The sequence below is a fragment of the Trachypithecus francoisi genome, unplaced genomic scaffold, assembly GCF_009764315.1.
Source record: "Trachypithecus francoisi isolate TF-2019V2 unplaced genomic scaffold, Tfra_2.0 Lachesis_group12, whole genome shotgun sequence".
NCBI lineage: Eukaryota > Metazoa > Chordata > Mammalia > Primates > Cercopithecidae > Trachypithecus > Trachypithecus francoisi.
Window position 1 is genome coordinate 65,759,095 of NW_022681457.1, and position 17,051 is coordinate 65,776,145.

General features: G+C 44.7%; 2 protein-coding genes across 14 annotated transcripts in view; one reads left to right on the forward strand and one right to left on the reverse strand.

Annotated features, from left to right (window-relative positions):
• ZNF567 (zinc finger protein 567) overlaps nucleotides 1-3,086 on the reverse strand; it is a 41,613-nt gene extending 38,527 nt beyond the window's left edge. For 2 of the 13 annotated variants that reach the window (XM_033225922.1, XM_033225911.1), the window contains exons 1-2: nucleotides 2,688-2,952; nucleotides 1,252-1,576 (exon numbers count right to left, since the gene is read on the reverse strand). In XM_033225922.1, the coding sequence (XP_033081813.1) occupies nucleotides 1,252-1,275 (24 nt within the window). In that variant the 5' untranslated portion in view covers nucleotides 1,276-1,576; nucleotides 2,688-2,952. The other 11 variants (XM_033225924.1, XM_033225916.1, XM_033225913.1 and 8 more) reach the window with 7 other exon arrangements.
• A 92-nt stretch (nucleotides 3,087-3,178) lies between these two features.
• ZNF461 (zinc finger protein 461) overlaps nucleotides 3,179-17,051 on the forward strand; it is a 61,765-nt gene continuing 47,892 nt past the window's right edge. Inside the window, exon 1 of the mRNA XM_033225926.1 lies at nucleotides 3,179-3,368. The gene's annotated coding sequence lies outside the window, so the exon portion shown is untranslated. The remainder of the gene's footprint in view (nucleotides 3,369-17,051) is intronic.

A 17,051-nucleotide genomic window follows, 5' to 3' on the forward strand; every position in this document is an offset into this window, starting at 1 on the left:
AATTCCCTGTGATATAGATCCAACGACCCTCACGAAAACCCTGAGTGAGGTAGGTCCCATTATACCTGAAATTGACTAACATGACTAACAGAGGAGACACTCATGGCTTGCTCAGTTACACATTGCAGAGGTGGCCTAGCCAAGATTTTTCAAATGACGGCATTGAGATATAATTTACACACCATAAAATTCACTCATCTAAAGTATACAATTCAATGGTTTTTGGTATATTCACAGACCATCATAATGAACAATCATCCACAATCTAATTTTAGAACATTTCAATCACCAGGAAAGTAACTCCAAAAGAATGTATGCCAAATTTAAGATCATTAAGATGTATGCCTATGTGTTTTTTCCTAAGGGTTTTATAGTTTCTTTTGTTTTGTTTTGAAACAAGGTCTCAATCTGTTGCTCAGGCTGGAGAGCAGTGGTGTGATCATGGCTCGCTGCAGCCTCAACTTCCCTGGGCTCAGGTGATCCTCCCACCTCAGATGCCTGAGTAGCTAGCCACCCGGCGTGTGCAACCACGCCTGGCTAATTTTTGTATTTTTGTAGAGACAGGGTTTCACTAAGTTGCCCAGACTAGTCTTGATCTCCTGGACTCAAGCAGTGCACACACCTCAGCCTCCCAAAGTGCTGGGATTACAGGTATGAGCCACCGTGCCCCACCAAAAGTCTTATTTTAAGATGTGCTCTTTAATGACATATCATGTAATTAGTAAAGTCACTTCCTTTGTATCCCTTATTTTGATGTAAATAAAGTCTTTTTTCCCTATACTTTCCACATACACACTCTATTGATTTGTTAATGTTTTTTCCAACAACCCCGAGTTTTCTAATTGTTATCACTATTCATTTTTAATAGGATGAAAACTTAGAAGTCTTTCTGCCTCAGCCTCAGCTGACATCCCAAAGATGGTGAATGAAACAAAATTCTAAGAGAAATTCATTTCAGAACAGGATCTTACAACAGCTGTTGAGTATAAAATTCTGCTATCATTAAATTCCTCCTTTAGGAGGGTGGAGAGGCTGAGAGAAGAGAGAAGAAAATGTATCTTTAAGAGATTATTTTTAGAACAGTGTTTTTCCAGGAGGAAAAACGTGAGTGATTCTCCCTTCTTTACAACACAAAGCGGTCCCTCAGACCCTGAGTTCACCAGGAACCAAAGTGGTGAGAGAATTCTTGGCAAAAATGTACATGTTTCTAGGATTTGGGAGGGCAAAGTGACTGAGGTGGCTAATTCTCACCTTAGCATTAGGTGAAGACCCCATGGGTGAAGGCTGTCTGGGTTGTCTTGGGTCCTATCAAAGAGGACTGATTGGACAAATCCACCCACCAGAGTGGGTGGGCCACTGCATGCCCAGAGGAAGCACTGGGGAAGCAGCTGGAGAAGAGGCTATGTCCATGAGAAGGGAAGCGTATCTGGAGGTTCCAAGCAGCAGGTTCTCTTGGAAGGTAAGAGATGACTTACACTAAATTATAGCGGTATCAGTCATGTTAGCCTCTTCTTGTCTCTGACTTCTGTCTTCTCATTCCTTTCCTAGCTCCGAATCCATAAGAGCTGAAGACTACCTATAGGGAGTAAAGAGGAGACAAAATAAAGGTTGGGGAATTAGAGAAGAAACTAATCATGTATCCTTTCACATTGCAGGCTTCCAGCAGAAGAAATTCATCCAGCAAAAAACCAAAAAATACAAATACACACACACACACACCCAAATAGGAATTTTGAGAGTGACAATTAGGAGATACAGTTTTTTTTATCTTTAAAATACTAGTCCCAGTGGTGTTCTATTCATTTAAACATATCAGTCATCAGTCAATACCAGGTTTTCCCAATACGTGATCTATTGTGGAGGGAGAGGGACAGAGTCTCGCTCTGTCGCCCAGGCTGGAGTGCAGTGGTTGGCTCACTGTAACTTTCACCTCCGAGTTCAAGCGATTCCCTTGCCTCAGCTCCCGAGTAGCTGGGGCTACAGGCATGCGCCATCATGTCCAGCTAATTTTTATGTTTTTAGTAAAGACGGGGTTTCACCATGTTGGTCAAACTTCTGACCTCAGGTGATCTGTCTGCCCCAGCCTCCCAAAGTGCTGGGATTACAGGCGTGAGCCACCGCGCGTGGGTCCAATCTTACCCTCTGAAAATTATTTTGCCTTTTCCTCTCCATTAAAAAAAAAAAAAAAAAATCACTACTTTACTTGTCTAATTACCAGACTCAAATTCTGTGGGCATATATAAAATGCCCAATACTCGGAAATCAATCTAAACAATGCATACTTTAGTCAGCACTCGGTTTCTCAAGCACTCCACCTAAGTCGCAGTGTGCCACATTCACCGTCATCATAGGTCGTGCACACAAAGTATTTTAAAAATTAAGCATATTCATAGCCGTATCACCCACTACATAGTCATAATCCCATAGGCCCCCACGTCGTGCACAATTTCACTGAACTTATACTTCTACAAAAAGTAACAACCTTTCACTCACAATGCCCTCACTGTCGCCTCTCCGAAGTCGGACATAGGCTCAAACACAAATCGACTCGCACCTAATTTAAGTTAAAACTTAAGACACGCAGGGACTGCATCACTTTCATAAACAACCGGTTCCACAACGTCACGCAGAATAACACATTCCCCTACCACAACACACAGGACAGGTACGAAAAGCCACACACATACGGAGCGCCAGTTGTATGCCAGGCCGTGCTCCAGGAGCCGGGGGACGAAAATCAGACGAAATTCCTGCCACTGCGGAGCTCACCCCGCCTCTGGCAACCGGTTCCCTTCTTCAGGCACTCCCCGGCCCGCGCTCTGGTTCCTGCTTCCCTCCCAGCCTTCTCCGGGGCCCGGACTCGCACTTTCCTCCCGTCAACTCCTCGTCCCACGTTGCTCCTCTTCCCTTCTTGCTTTCCCCAGCCCAGGTTCCCGCCCGCCTCCTCTGCCTTCCCTACCCGTCCCACCACCCGCCTCCACGCCAGGAGGACCAGCCAGCCTCACCTTCAGTCGCCGGCCGGGCGTCTGCGCATGCGTACTCCCGCGCGGAGGGCGACTCCCAGGTGTCTCCGCGGCGCATTCCTGCGGGCCACCGGTTACGCGCGCCCTCTCCACATCCGGGCGTTTTCGGCCTTGGACTACATTTCCCACAGGCTCCCGGGCCGTTTTCGAACTTTGAGCTCAGGTTCCCCTTCCAACTTCTCATAGTGCATGGCTGGGGTGCGGGCGGCGCTCACAGTGAGGAAGCCCCGAGCTCTCGGCACGCAGACAGGGTGTGCAGGGCCGTAGCTCGGACCTGTGTATGCGTGTGTGCGTGTTTGACGCCAGGACAAGGCGGCTGTGTGCGCGGCGAGGAGGCTGCAACAGGTGCGTGATTGTGTTCCTGTCCCTGCTCGGATGCGGGACCTTTGGGTGGCCGTGGTCGGCTGTCATGTGGGGTGTGTGACACTGTAGGGTTTGAGACCTTCCATCATGACAGTGTGGTCTAGTGTGATGGAAGAACCTTTAAGCCTGTGGTGTTCTGTGTGTAACGGGTAAAGCTTCATTTCTGCAGTCCTGTGTTTAATGTTGGGACTGAGGGGTCTGTCTAAGATCTCCCCCATGTGCCTGTGAGGACTACGATCGATGCCTATGTTAAGCAGAGTCATCTTGCAATGAAGCATGGCCCGAGTTGTCTTCTCAGGGCACCCCCGCCCCAGTTCTCAGCCTGGTGTTTAACACGGGATCCTGGTAGAGTCCCCACCTAAGTGGCAGTTTTAGACTCGATTGTTTCTTGGGCTCTGCATCTCTTGAGTTCCCAGCTTACTTTTTTCTCCTGTTTTATAGCTGTATAGACCCCAGCTGCAGTGAAATAGCCATAAAAAGGGAAGGGATAATCGAGTGGTGGAGTAAAATCTGCAAACAGAAAAAGCACAGACCTGTTTTTGGAACGAGGCTTTTCGAGTTGTAAGTGTCCCTCAGGCAGAGTTCTGGGAAGACGTGATGGGGAGAACCTAGGAGTAGGATTCCTTCCTCAGAGGCTCTCCCTTGGGAACTCTCAGAGGTCAGGTTCCATGTGAACCACATCATTCCCAGAGATGTCTCCCCGGGAGACTTATGTGAATTTAGAGAAAGTCCCCAGTCCTGGGAATCAGTGACCCTGGCCTTTCCCTTGAATATTAAGAAAGATTATCAGTACTCCCATCTCCCTTTTACTTCCATCTGTGTATGTGTATGGTAGATGATGAGAGCTTGTGTGGTGGGAATAATTTTTTCCAGTTTAGCCAGTCTGGGTTCCAAGAAAGGTCTGGTGTCTCATGATTCCTTACCCCTTTCCTTTCCCCTTCTCCCTTGCCTTGAGGTTCTGTAAGAGCCCCAAGGAAAGGGAACCATTGCTGAGCATATCTGAAAACCAAGGTCAAGGAAGTTCTGTTGTATTTTCTATTTTTGTTCTCTTTGATTTTGATTTTCAGAAAGGGACTATTTTTTTCTCCTCCTAAAATGCTAGTCAGTGGTTTGGTTACTATTAGGCAGGGCCTTGTGAAATGCTTTGACCAATAGAATGTGGTGGAAGTGGTATTGTGAGACTTCTGAGACAAAGCTTCAGGAAGTCATGCAGCTTTTTTTTTTTTTTTTTTTTTTGAGACGGAGTCTCACTCTGTCGCCGGGCTGGAGTGCAGTGGCCGGATCTCAGCTCACTGCAAGCTCCGCCTCCCGGGTTCACGCCATTCTCCTGCCTCAGCCTCCCGAGTAGCTGGGACTACAGGCGCCCGCCACCTCGCCCGGCTAGTTTTTTGTATTTTTTAGTACAGACGGGGTTTCACAGTGTTAGCCAGGATGGTCTCGATCTCCTGACCTCGTGATCCGCCCGTCTCGGCCTCCCAAAGTGCTGGGATTACAGGCTTGAGCCACCGCGCCCGGCCACCCGTGCAGCTTTTTCTCTTCCCCTTTTCCTGCCCTGAGACCACCATGACTGAAGGCTAAGAGCAGCTTGCTAGAGGATTAAAGATCTCTTGGAGAGAGAGGTCCAGTGAGTAACAACGGCCAGATATTTCAGGGAGACCATTTTGGACCATCCAGCCTCCACCAAGCCAACAGCTGACAGCTGTCACATGAATATGATCAGCAGAAGAACCACTCAGGCAAGCTAAGCCCAAATTGCCAACCCCCACAAATAATAAGCTAATTATTTTTCGTTTTAAGCCATAAACTTTTGAAGTGGTTATATAGCAATAGATAACTGAAACAGGTGTTTAACTTTCCAGACTTTTAAAATGGCCATATTGATATAATTGTATTGTTCAATCTGTTTTGTAAAGTGATTTCTCTGATATAGTATCTTGAAAAGATTCCTTATCCTTAACTATTTTCTACAGCTTTGCATTTGTCTTAGTATTATATTACATGGATAGTTGGTAATTTATTTGACTACTAACTTCCCTTTGCAATTCCTTTTCCTTGCTGTCTAGCTCCCATATCTTGACCACCTTTACATTCCCCTCCAGGACCTTATGGGCACACGGTTTCCTGTCATTTCACGGGTATGTAGACTCAGGAATGTGGCACTGACTTCTGGGTGGAGTACAGATGACTGACACACATACCCCCAAATCAGAGGAATTTATTCAGGGGTGTGATATAACAACACCTACCTACATTTAACTAGCCACTTGGGTCTCCCCTTTTTTTCTTTTTTTTTTTTTTGAGACGGAGTCTCGCTCTGAGTCTCGCTCTGTCGCCCGGGCTGGAGTGCAGTGGCCGCATCTCAGCTCACTGTAAGCTCCGCCTCCCAGGTTTACGCCATTGTCCTGCCTCAGCCTGCCGAGTAGCTGGGACTACAGGCGCCAGCCACCTCGCCCAGCTAGCTTTTTGTATTTTTTAGTAGAGATGGGGTTTCACCGTGTTAGCCAGGATGGTCTCGAACTCCTGACCTCGTGATCCACCCGTCTCGGCCTCCCAAAGTGCTGGGATTACAGGCTTGAGCCACCGCGCCCGGCCGGGTCTCCCCTTTTTTTGTTTTGAGAGCGATTGTCGCTCTGTCGCCCAGGCTGGAATGCAGTGGTGCGATCTCGGCTTAGTGCAACCTCTACCTCCCAGGTTCAAGGGATTCTCCTGCCTCAGCCTTCCGAGTAGCTAGGACTACAGGTGCCCACCACCATGCCCGGATAATTTTTGTATTTTTAGTAGACATGGGGTTTCGCCAAGTTGGCCGGGCTGGTCTCAAACTCCTGACCTCAGGTGATCTGCCTGCCTTGGTCTCCAAAGTGTTGGGATTACAGGCGTGAGCCACCGCAGCCAGCCGGGTCTCTCTCCCTTTTTACATCTGTTTTCCCCTTTCCAGTTCAAATTCTGTATTTTGGGAACATCTTACTTTCTTCACCCTGATTGATTAGGGAATCTTCAGGGTTCTTGGGTTATTTTCTGAAGGACTAGTTTAAGATTCCTAGAGGTGGAAATGGGCATCTCTCCTGTGTTATTTATAAAGTGTTATCACCCTAATCCTTCAGAATACTTTCTTAACTTCTTTCTGCTTGATGATTAAGGAACGGTCTCTACTCTTCATAGCCACATCAGACCAAAATTCCATTTCTTTGCCTATGTGAAGGATTTATTATTAATTACCCTATTAATTTATGTCCAGACCAGATGTGATTTCCTTCTTGGAGCAATAGTTCGTGAAGAGGTTGGTTAACAGGAGTTCTGTGTCCAGGTATATGAGAGGTAACTGAGAAGAGAACTCATTGTGTATAAAATCTTAGGATTCTAGAACCTTTGAGACAGTATTTGAATTAATGCTCTGGAATGTCTATGAAGAAAGTTTGGGTCTCGGCCGGGCGTGGTGGCTCAAGCCTGTAATCCCAGCACTTTGGGAGGCCTAGACGGGCGGATCACGAGGTCAGGAGATCGAGACCATCCTGGCTAACACGGTGAAACCCCGTCTCTACTAAAAAAAAAAAAATACAAAAACTAGCCGGGCGAGGTGGTGGGCGCCTGTAGTCCCAGCTTCTCGGGAGGCTGAGGCAGGAGAATGGCGTAAACCCGGGAGGTGGAGCTTGCATTGAGCTGAGATCCGGCCACTGCACTCCAGTCCGGGCAACAGAGCGAGACTCCACCTCAAAAAAAAAAAAAAAAAAAAAAAAGGAAAGTTTGGGTCTCTTCAGCCAGAATTCAGACCATTTCAACATTGCATTCCAGGTATCATACACATATCTCCTTTTATTATTTTTTTCTGTTCTCAAAGCAGATTTCTCTCATTGTAAAATTAGTAGATTCTTAATTCAGAAGATTGGAGAATATTAAAAAAAGGTTAAAGTAAGCACTTTGAACATTTTATTCCAAATAACTTCACCTCATTTGTGAATAAGTGCATGGATATAGGCATATAGGATTTTTTCATTCAGAACAGGGTTATATAACAATTGTTTTGAAATCTACTTGTTTCTTCTAACAAAATATAGTGAACAAATTTTCATGTTACTAAATTATGAACTGTGACATAATCTTTTAATGGCTGCACTGTTTTGTTTGGATATGTAAGTTCTGTCTAGCTTTTTCCCATTATATACAATGTTTTACTGCATATGCCTTTCTGTGCACATGTGAATTGTATCTTTTGGATAGAGTCTTAGATATTTTGCTGAGAATGAGGCTTTCATAGTTAAAACCTGCTTACACATCTTTATCAATTGCCCTGATTAAGTTTGCACCAATATACAACATACTATGAGAATGTCTATTCACTACTATATGGTATCATTAGTCTTTTATTTATTTATATTATTATATTTTATTATTATTATTTGAGACAGAATCTCACTCTGTTGCCAGGCCAGAGTGCAGTGGCATGATCTCGGCTCACTGCAACCTCCGCCTGTCAGGTTCAAGCAATTCCCCCACCTCAGCCTTGCAAGTAGCTGGGACTACAAGGCGCATGCCACCATGCATGGCTAATTTTTTGTTTTTAGTAGAGACGGGGTTTCACCATGTTGGCCAGGATGATCTTGATCTCCTGACCTCATGATCTGTCTCCTCGGCCTCCCAAAGTGCTGGGATTACAGGCGTGAGCCACCGCACCTGGCCATCATTAGTCTTTTAAGTCCACCAATCCAGCGGAAATTGTGTTTATTTAAATGAATTACCCATGCACAGGTTTCATTAAGTGTAATAAAATTTGGGCTTCAGAAACAAAAACCAGAACTGAAAGAAAATTGGTTTTGTAGTTAGAAAAATGTGATTTAAAAATGCAGATATTCCATTTATTTTGAGTGTATATATAGAGTGTATATACAGTATTTTGAGTGTATATACACAGTGAGTATAGCTCACGCCTGTAATCCCAGCACTTTCGGAGGCTAAGATGGGTGGAACACTTGAGTCCAGGAGTTTGAGACCAGCCAATATGGTGAAATCCCCTATCTACTAAAAATACAAAAAATTAGCTGGGTGTGGTGGCACACCTGTAGTCCTAGCTACTTGGGAGGCTGAAATGGGAGGATCACCTGAGCCCAAGGAGGTTGAGGCTGTAATGAGCTGTGATTGTGCCAATGCACTCCAACCTGAGCATTGGAGTGAGACCCTGCCTCAAAAAAACAAAAACAAAAAACTCTTAAAATCGAGGGAAAGACCCAAAAACCTGATAGAAAAAGGTGGGTAAAATAAATGAACACATGAAATCACACACACACAGACACACAAAGAGCAAGGAAACAAAAATTTTAAAATTATAGAGGCCGGGTGCGGTGGCTCAAGCCTGTAATCCCAGCACTTTGGGAGGCCGAGGTGGGCGGATCACGAGGTCAGGAGATCGAGACCATCCTGGCTAACACAGTGAAACCCCGTCTCTACTAAAAATACAAAAAATTACCCAGCCGTGGTGGCGGGTGCCTGTAGTCCCACCTTCTCTGGAGGCTGAGGCAGGAGAATAGCATGAACTCGGGAGGCAGAGCTTGCAGTGAGCCAAGATGGTGCCACTGCACCCCAGCCTGGGTGGCAGAGTGAGACTCTGTCTCAAAAAATAAAAAAAAAATAAAAAAATTAACCCATGCGACCACCATTAAAGACATAGAAACTTTCCAACATCCCAGAAGTCTCCCTTATATCTCTTCCCAATCATTACACCTCAAAGTTAACCATTATTTTGACCTCTATAATAGAATAGTTTGGTTTGGTTTTGAACTTTATATAGATGGAATCACATAGTATGTACTGTTGTGTCTGACCTCCTTTGCTCAACATTATTTCTATACATAGATACATATAGATATAACATTATATTCATGTTGTTGTACATAGTAGTAGTTTGTAACTTAACCTTTCTTTTTTATTTTCGAGACAGTGTTTCATTCTGTACTCCAGGCTAGAGCGCAGTGACACTATCATAGCTCACTGCCACCTTAATCTCCTAGACTCAAGTAATCCTCCCACCTCAGCCTCAGCTCCCCAAGTAGCTAGGACTACAGGTGCATACCACCACCACACCCAGATAATTTAAAAAGTTTATAGAGATGGGGTCTCACTATGTTCCCCGGGCTGTTCTTGAATGCCTGGCCTCAAGTGATCCCCATCTCAGCCTCTGAAAGTGCTGGGACGACAGGTGTGAGCCATAACACCCACCCTTTATCGTGTAATTATTTTGTTAATTCCCTCTTGTTCACTCTCTCTACATATATCTGGTTGTATGTCTTAAGTCTTTAATTTACTACATAAATTACTAGAAATTAAGAGTTAGGTTGATCAGTGTGTACAAAGTTTCAGTTATACGAGAGGAATGAGTTTTGGTGTTCTATTGCACAACACAATGACTATAGTTAATAATATTAAACATATGAACGGAGGGGGAACAAATTAGTCTATAACAATTCCCAATATATATATTAAAAAAACAAAAAACAGCCTGTAATCAATCCCAGCACTTTGGGAGGCCGAGACGGGCGGATCACGAGGTCAGGAGATCGAGACCATCCTGGCTAACACGGTGAAACCCTGTCTCTACTGAAAAAAAAAAAAATACAAAAAACTAGCCGGGTGAGGTGGCGGGTGCCTGCAGTCCCAGCTACTTGGAAGGCTGAGGCAGGAGAATGGCGTGCACCCAGGAGGTGGAGCTTGCAGTGAGCCGAGATCATGCCACTGCACTCCAGCCTGGGCGACAGAGCGAGACTCGGGCATCTCAAAAAAATTAAAAAAAAAAAAAATCCATTCATACATTGATGGGCAATTAGCTTGTTTCCTTATCTTAGTTATTGTGAATAATTCTACAGTGAACATGGGAGTGCAGACATCTTTGACATACTGATGTCAATTCCTTGTGGGATTGCTGGATCATATGGTAATTCTATTTTTTGTTTTTTGAGGAAGCTTTACACTTTTTCAAACTGGCTATAGTAATTTACAGTGCTCTCAACAGTGTGCAAGTGTTCCTTTTTTCTACATCCTCACCAACACTAATCTTTCATCTTTGTTTATAACAGCAGGTGTCTAACAGGTGCACGGTAATATCTCATTGTGGTTTTTTTGTGGGGAATGCAGTCTCACTCTGTTGCCCAGGCTGGAGTGCAGTGGCGCGATCTCGTCTCACTGCAACCTCCACCTCCTGGGTTCAAGCGATTTTCCTGCCTCAGCCTCCCAAGTAGCTGGGACTACAGGTGCGTATCACCATGCCTGGCTAATTTTTTGTATTTTTATTAGAGGCCGGGTTTCACCGTGTTAGCCAGGATGGTCTCGATCTCCTGACTTCGTGATCTGCCCGTCTCAGCCTCCCAAAGTGCTGGGATTAGTCGTGAGCCATTGCGCCCGGCCCCATTGTGGTTTTAATTTGCATTTCTCTGATGATTACAGATGTTTAGCATTTTTCATATATGTGTTGGCCATTTGTATGTCTTCTTATGAGAAATGTATACAAGTCCTTTGCCCATTTTTAATAGGGTTATTTGTATTCTTGTTAAGAAGTCTGAGTTCCTTTTACATTTTGGATATTAGCCCCTTATCCAATATATGATTTGCAAATATTTTCTCCCAGTCTTTGGGTTGTCTCTTCATCCTGTTGTTTCCTTTGCTGTGCAGAATAGGATTCTGTTTTCTGAATTTTAATGCTTAGTATGTATTTCTTTTATAATCAGAAACTCTATAAGGCTAATCCTTCCCTCCTTAAAACTGGAAGAATTATAGAACGAGCTATGGGTACAGTGACACAGGGGGATGATGGTGAGGTGTCTTTGGGAACTCAGACTGAAAGGACCTCAGTTCTCTCCACTGGCCACTGAGGGAAAAGTTTCTCAAACAATACCTGGAAGTTTTGACTCTCATTTCAGCTGAGCATTTACCTGCAATGGCTTCCCTCTTCTTTGAGCCACTTTTTTTGAGACACTTTTTTTTTTGGAGATGGAGTCTCGCTCTGTTGCCCAGGCTGGAGTGCAGTGGCTGGATCTCAGCTCACTGCAAGCTCCGCCTTCCGGGTTCACACCATTCTCCTGCCTCAGCCTCCTGAGTAGCTGGGACTACAGGCGCCCGCCACCTCGCCCGGCTAGTTTTTTGTATATGCTAGTAGAGACGGGGTTTCACCATGTTAGCCAGGATGGTCTCGATCTCCTGACCTCGTGATCCGCCCGTCTCGGCCTCCCAAAGTGCTGGGATTACAGGCTTGAGCCACTGCGCCCGGCCTTCGAGCCACTTAAACACTTTACTCTCTACACATTCATAGCTATCTCCCTTTCTTCAATGGGGAAATCACATCTGGCTTAGAGATAAAAGGTCCTGTATATAGGAAAAGAAATTGGACTTATGCCTGTTATGGTGATGTCAATTCAGGGACAGAAATAAATGAGACAGAGGAAGATAAAGTCACCTTAGGTGTCAAGAAAATGAAACCTTAATAATAAAAACACAGTCGAGTGTTTCCAGCTATAAAAATGCCAAATTGGTTCTTCAAAAGCTCTCAAGAGACTCACAATGAAGGAAAACACTCCCAGCAAGCAGATTATAAATAATAAAGGAAAATATTGCATAAAATTTTTATTTAGTTTTAATTTTTTTAAATTGCATTTATTTTATTTATTTTTTGAGATGGAATCTCACTCTGTCACCCAGGCTGCAGAGCAGTGGTGCAATCTCAGCTCACTGCAAACTCCACCTCCTGGGTTCAAGCTATTCTTCTGCCTCAGCCTCCCGAGTAGCTGGGATTACAGGCGCACACCACCATGCCTGGCTAACTTTTGTAGTTTTAGTAGAGATGGGGTTCTGACATGTTGGTCAGGCTGGTCTTGAACTCCTCACCTCAGGTGATCCACCTGCTTCGGCCTCCCAAAGTGCTGGGATTAATGGCGTAAACCACCGTGCCAGGCCTTTTTTTTTTTTTTGATACAGAGTCTCGCACTGTCGCTCAGGCTGGAATGCAGTGGCACAATCTCAGCTCACTGCAATCTCTGCCTCCCAAGTTCAAGCGACTCTCCTCCCAGCCTCCCAAGTAGCTGGGATTACAGGTGCCCGCCACAACACCTGGCTAATTTTTTGTATTTTTAGTAGAGACAGGGTTTCACTATGTTGGCCAGGCTGGTCTTGAACCCCTGACCTCGTGATCCGGATCCGCCCGCCTTGGCCTCCCAAAGTACTGCAATTACAGATGTGAGCCACCGCACTCAGTCTTTTTTTTTTGAGATGGAGTTTTGCTCTTGTTGCACAGGCCGGAGTGCAATGGTATGGTCTCAGCTCACCACAACCTCTGCCTTCATGTGATTCTTCCGCCTCAGCCTCCTAAGTAGCTGGGATTACAGGCATGTACCACCACACCTGGCTAATTTTGAATTTTTAGTAGAGACGGGGTTTTTCTATGTTGGTCAGCCTAGTCTCGAACTTCCGACCTCAGGTGATCTGCCGACTTCGGCCTCCCAAAGTGCTGGGATTACAGGCATGAACCACCACACCCAGCCCTATTTTTTATTTTTATAAATACAGATGAGGTTTCACCAAGTTGCCCAGCTGGTATCGAGCTCCTGGGCTCAAGCGATCCCCTGATTCTGGCCTTCCAAAGTGCTGAGATTACAAGCGTGAGCCACTGTGCCCGGCCAGGAAATTATTCTTAACTAGCAAGATTAGGCTCTGACATCACATTCTTGCAGTTACATCCCTCTAAGCAGGGTTCAGCCACTCACTCTGCACCTGGAGAACTTTATAGTTATCCCTGGAAGTGACAGTCCTGCAAATGACAAAAAACACTCCAAATCTATTAGGTTGGTGCAAAAGTAATTCCACTTTTTGCCACTGAAAGTAAGTCTCACATGACCCTGAGGGAAATGGGAGGCTGGGGTATACATAGTAGCTGGGTAGCATATGGAAGAAATTTCTCTGGCTTGGTTCGGCTTTGAGTTTAGCAGGAATATACTAGTTTAAACATTCCAGAACTTCTTCACAACGAACTATTAAGTGATCAGTTAAAAAAAAAAAAAAAAAGGTTGGCTGGGCACAGTGGCTCATACCTATAATCCCAGCAGTTTGGGAGATTGAAGCGGGCAGATCACTTGAGGTCAGGAATTCGAGACCAGCCTGGCCAACATGATGAAACCCTGTCTCAACTAAAAATACAAAAATTAGCCAGGTGTGGTGGCAGGAACCTGTAATCCCAGCTACTCGGGAGGCTGAGGCAGAAGAATCGCTTGACCCAGGAGGCAGAAGTTGCAGTGAGCCGAGATGGTGCCAGTGCACTCCCGCCTGGGCAACTGAGTGAGACTCCGTCTCAAAAAAAAAAAAAAGTTGTAGAATAATAGAAAAATATAGACAAATCCAAAACATGCTAACAGTGGCTAAAGCAGGTAACTATATAATATGTACAGCTGTACCATTTATCAAAGTATACATATGTACATACAGATACATGTACATATACATACAGATAGAATGTCAGACATTAGCAATAGAAAGAAAAATATCTAGAGGTATACTGAGTTTTTTTGTTTGAGACAGTCTTGCTGTATCACCCAGGCTGGAGTGCAGCAGCATGAACATGCTCACTGCAGCCTTGACCTGCTGGGCTCAACTGATCCTCCTGCCTCAGCCTCCTGTTTAGCTGGGACCATAGGCACACGCCACCACACCTGGCTAATTTTTTATTATTTTTTAAATTTTTATTATTTTTTTGAGATGGAGTCTCTCTTTGTCGCCCAGGCAGAAGTGAAGTGGCACAATCTCGGCTCACTGCAACCTCCACCTCCTGGGTTCAAGCAATTCTCCTGCCTCAGCCTCCTGAGTAACTGGGATTACAGGCACACGCCACCATGACTGTGGCTAATTTTTGTATTTTTAGTGGAGACGGGGTTTCACGATGTTGGTCAAACTGGTTTCAAACTCCTGACCTCGTGATCATCCACCTCAGCCTCCCAAAGTGCTGGGATTACAAGCATGAGCCACCGCGCCTGGCCAATTTTTAATTTTTTTGTAGAGATGGGGTCATACTCTGTTTCCCAGAGTGGTCTCCAACTCCTTGGGCTCAAGTGATCCTGCTTCAGCCTCCCAAAGTACTGGTATTACACGTGTGAGCCACCACACCTGGCCAAGGTATCCCTTTAACATTTAACATTTAATAGGCTGTGATACTGATGTTTTGTTTTAAGTATACTTCTATAAATTTAAACTTAAGTATACTTGTTACATATACTTCCTATTTTCTTTGCATGAAACATCTGCTGATTTTAGAATATATGTTTAAGGCATTTTATTAAATGGAAGATTTTCAAAAAGTAGATTAAAAAAGCTTTTAGGCCGGTTGCAGTGGCTCACGCCTGTAATCGCTCCACTTTGGGAGGTCAAGGTAACCTGATCACTTGAGGCCAGGAGTTTGAGACTAGCCTGGCCAACATGGTGAAACCCCATCTCTACTAAAAATACAAAAATTAGCCAGGCATGTTGGTGCATGCCTGTAATCCCAGTTACTTGGGTGGCTGAGGCATGAGAATCGCTTGAGCCCAGGAGGCAGAAGTTGCAGTGAGCAGAGATCATGCCGCTGCACTCCAGCCTGGGCAACAGAGGGAGACTCTGTCTCAAAAAAAAAAAAAAAAAAGCTTTAAGAAGTCTTTACATGTACAGCTAAGCACATTCTAAATACTATGTGATGAATGATTTCTCTTATGTTCAAAAAAATATATTAATTTTGACCCAACTATGACTGTGGGTATTCTGCCCAGGGAAGAAGAGCTAAGAGGCTTAAACCTTACCTTGGACTTGCTGCTTTGTTTTCTATGCCTTCTTGACAGAAGGATTTATTTCACTTCTGAAATGCTAGCCATAATGCCCTGCTATGGGTAAGAGGACAGCCTTGCTCCATTAGTACCCTTTAGACCCAACATCAAGAGACTCTAATCTGTAAGACATACACATGACAAGAGGGCATTCATTCACACACAGAGCTCCTGTGAATTCTTTTTTTTTCTTTTTTTTTTTTTTTTGAGGCAGAGTCTCGCTCTGTCGCCCGGACTGGAGTGCAGTGGCCGGATCTCAGCTCACTGCAAGCTCCGCCTCCCGGGTTTACGCCATTCTCCTGCCTCAGTCTCCCGAGTAGCTGGGACTACAGGCGCCCGCCACCTCGCCCGGCTAGTTTTTGTATTTTTAGTAGAGACGGGGTTTCACTGTGTTAGCCAGGATGGTCTACGATCTCCTGACCTCGTGATCCGCCTGTCTCGGCCTCCCAAAGTGCTGGGATTACAGGCTTGAGCCACCGCGCCCGGCCAGCTCCTGTGAATTCTTGGGAACTCCCAGAGTTCTCATCTGTACTTCTCTAGAAGTCTTTGTCATGCTCTACCTTTCACTTTTATTGCCCCTGTTGAATCATAAGCAATGCAAAGGCAGTAATTATATCTTAGTAATTTGTGCTTCTTCCAAGTATTGAAGCACAAAGTCTTACATGTTGCCAAGCATGCCCAATGTCTTACTCAGAAATCCCACTTCTAGAACACTTTGTCTCTTAGGAAGTAATTATAAAAATGAACAAAATAGTATTACAAGAATGCTCATCGAAGAATTCCTGATAATAATTAGTAAATAAAAATGTTTGAGAATAAACAGTGTGTTAAATATCATAATAATAGAATCCATAATCCTAATGATTTTCCTTCCAAATTAGTTGGCAATAAAGACACTCATCAGGAGTGGCTTTGTGAAGCAGATGGGATACAGAATAGAAGGTGTCAAGTTAGAAAATGGTAATCTAATAGTTAAAGACTGAAGGCTTTGAAATTCAAATTCCAGTTCCATCTCTTAGGAACTCTGACATTTTACAAGTTATTTAAGCTCTTGGTGCCTCACCTGCATCACCAGTTTACTGGGAATGGTATCAATAACTCCCTCAGGGTTCTCAGGGGAGTTAAATGATACTAAACATGTAAAATACTTAGGACAGTACATTAGGGTTCTCTAGAGAAACAGAACAAACAGAGGTGTGTGTGTGTGTGTGTGTATCTGTGTGTGTGTGTGTATGCACGTACACAGAAATATTTATTTTAAGGAATTGGCTCATGCAATTGTAGAGCCTTGGTATGTCCAAAATCTGCAAGGCAGACCAGCAGGCTGAAGATTCAGACAAGAGTTGTGGTTCGAAGTCTAAAGGCAGTCTGCTAACACAATTCCTTCTCGCTCAGGGGACATTAGCTTTTGTTCTATTAAGAACTTTAGGCCCGGCGCGGTGGCTCAAGCCTGTAATCCCAGCACTTTGGGAGGCCGAGACGGGTGGATCACAAGGTCAGGAGATCGAGACTATCCTGGCTAACACGGTGAAACCCCGTCTCTATTAAAAAATACAAAAAACTAGCCGGGCGAGGTGGTGGGTGCCTGTAGTCCCAGCTACTTGGGAGACTGAGGCAGGAGAAAGGCGTAAACCCAGGAGGCGGAGCTTGCAGTGAGCTGAGATCCGGCCACCGCACTCCAGCCTGGGCGACAGAGCGAAACTCCGACTCAAAAAAAAAAAAAAGAACTTTAGCTGATTGAATGAGGCTTACTCACTGTGTGGAGCATAATCTGCTTTATTCAGAGTCCACTGATTTAAGTGTTAATCTCATCCAAAAAAAAACAACTTTCACAGAAACATCCAGAATA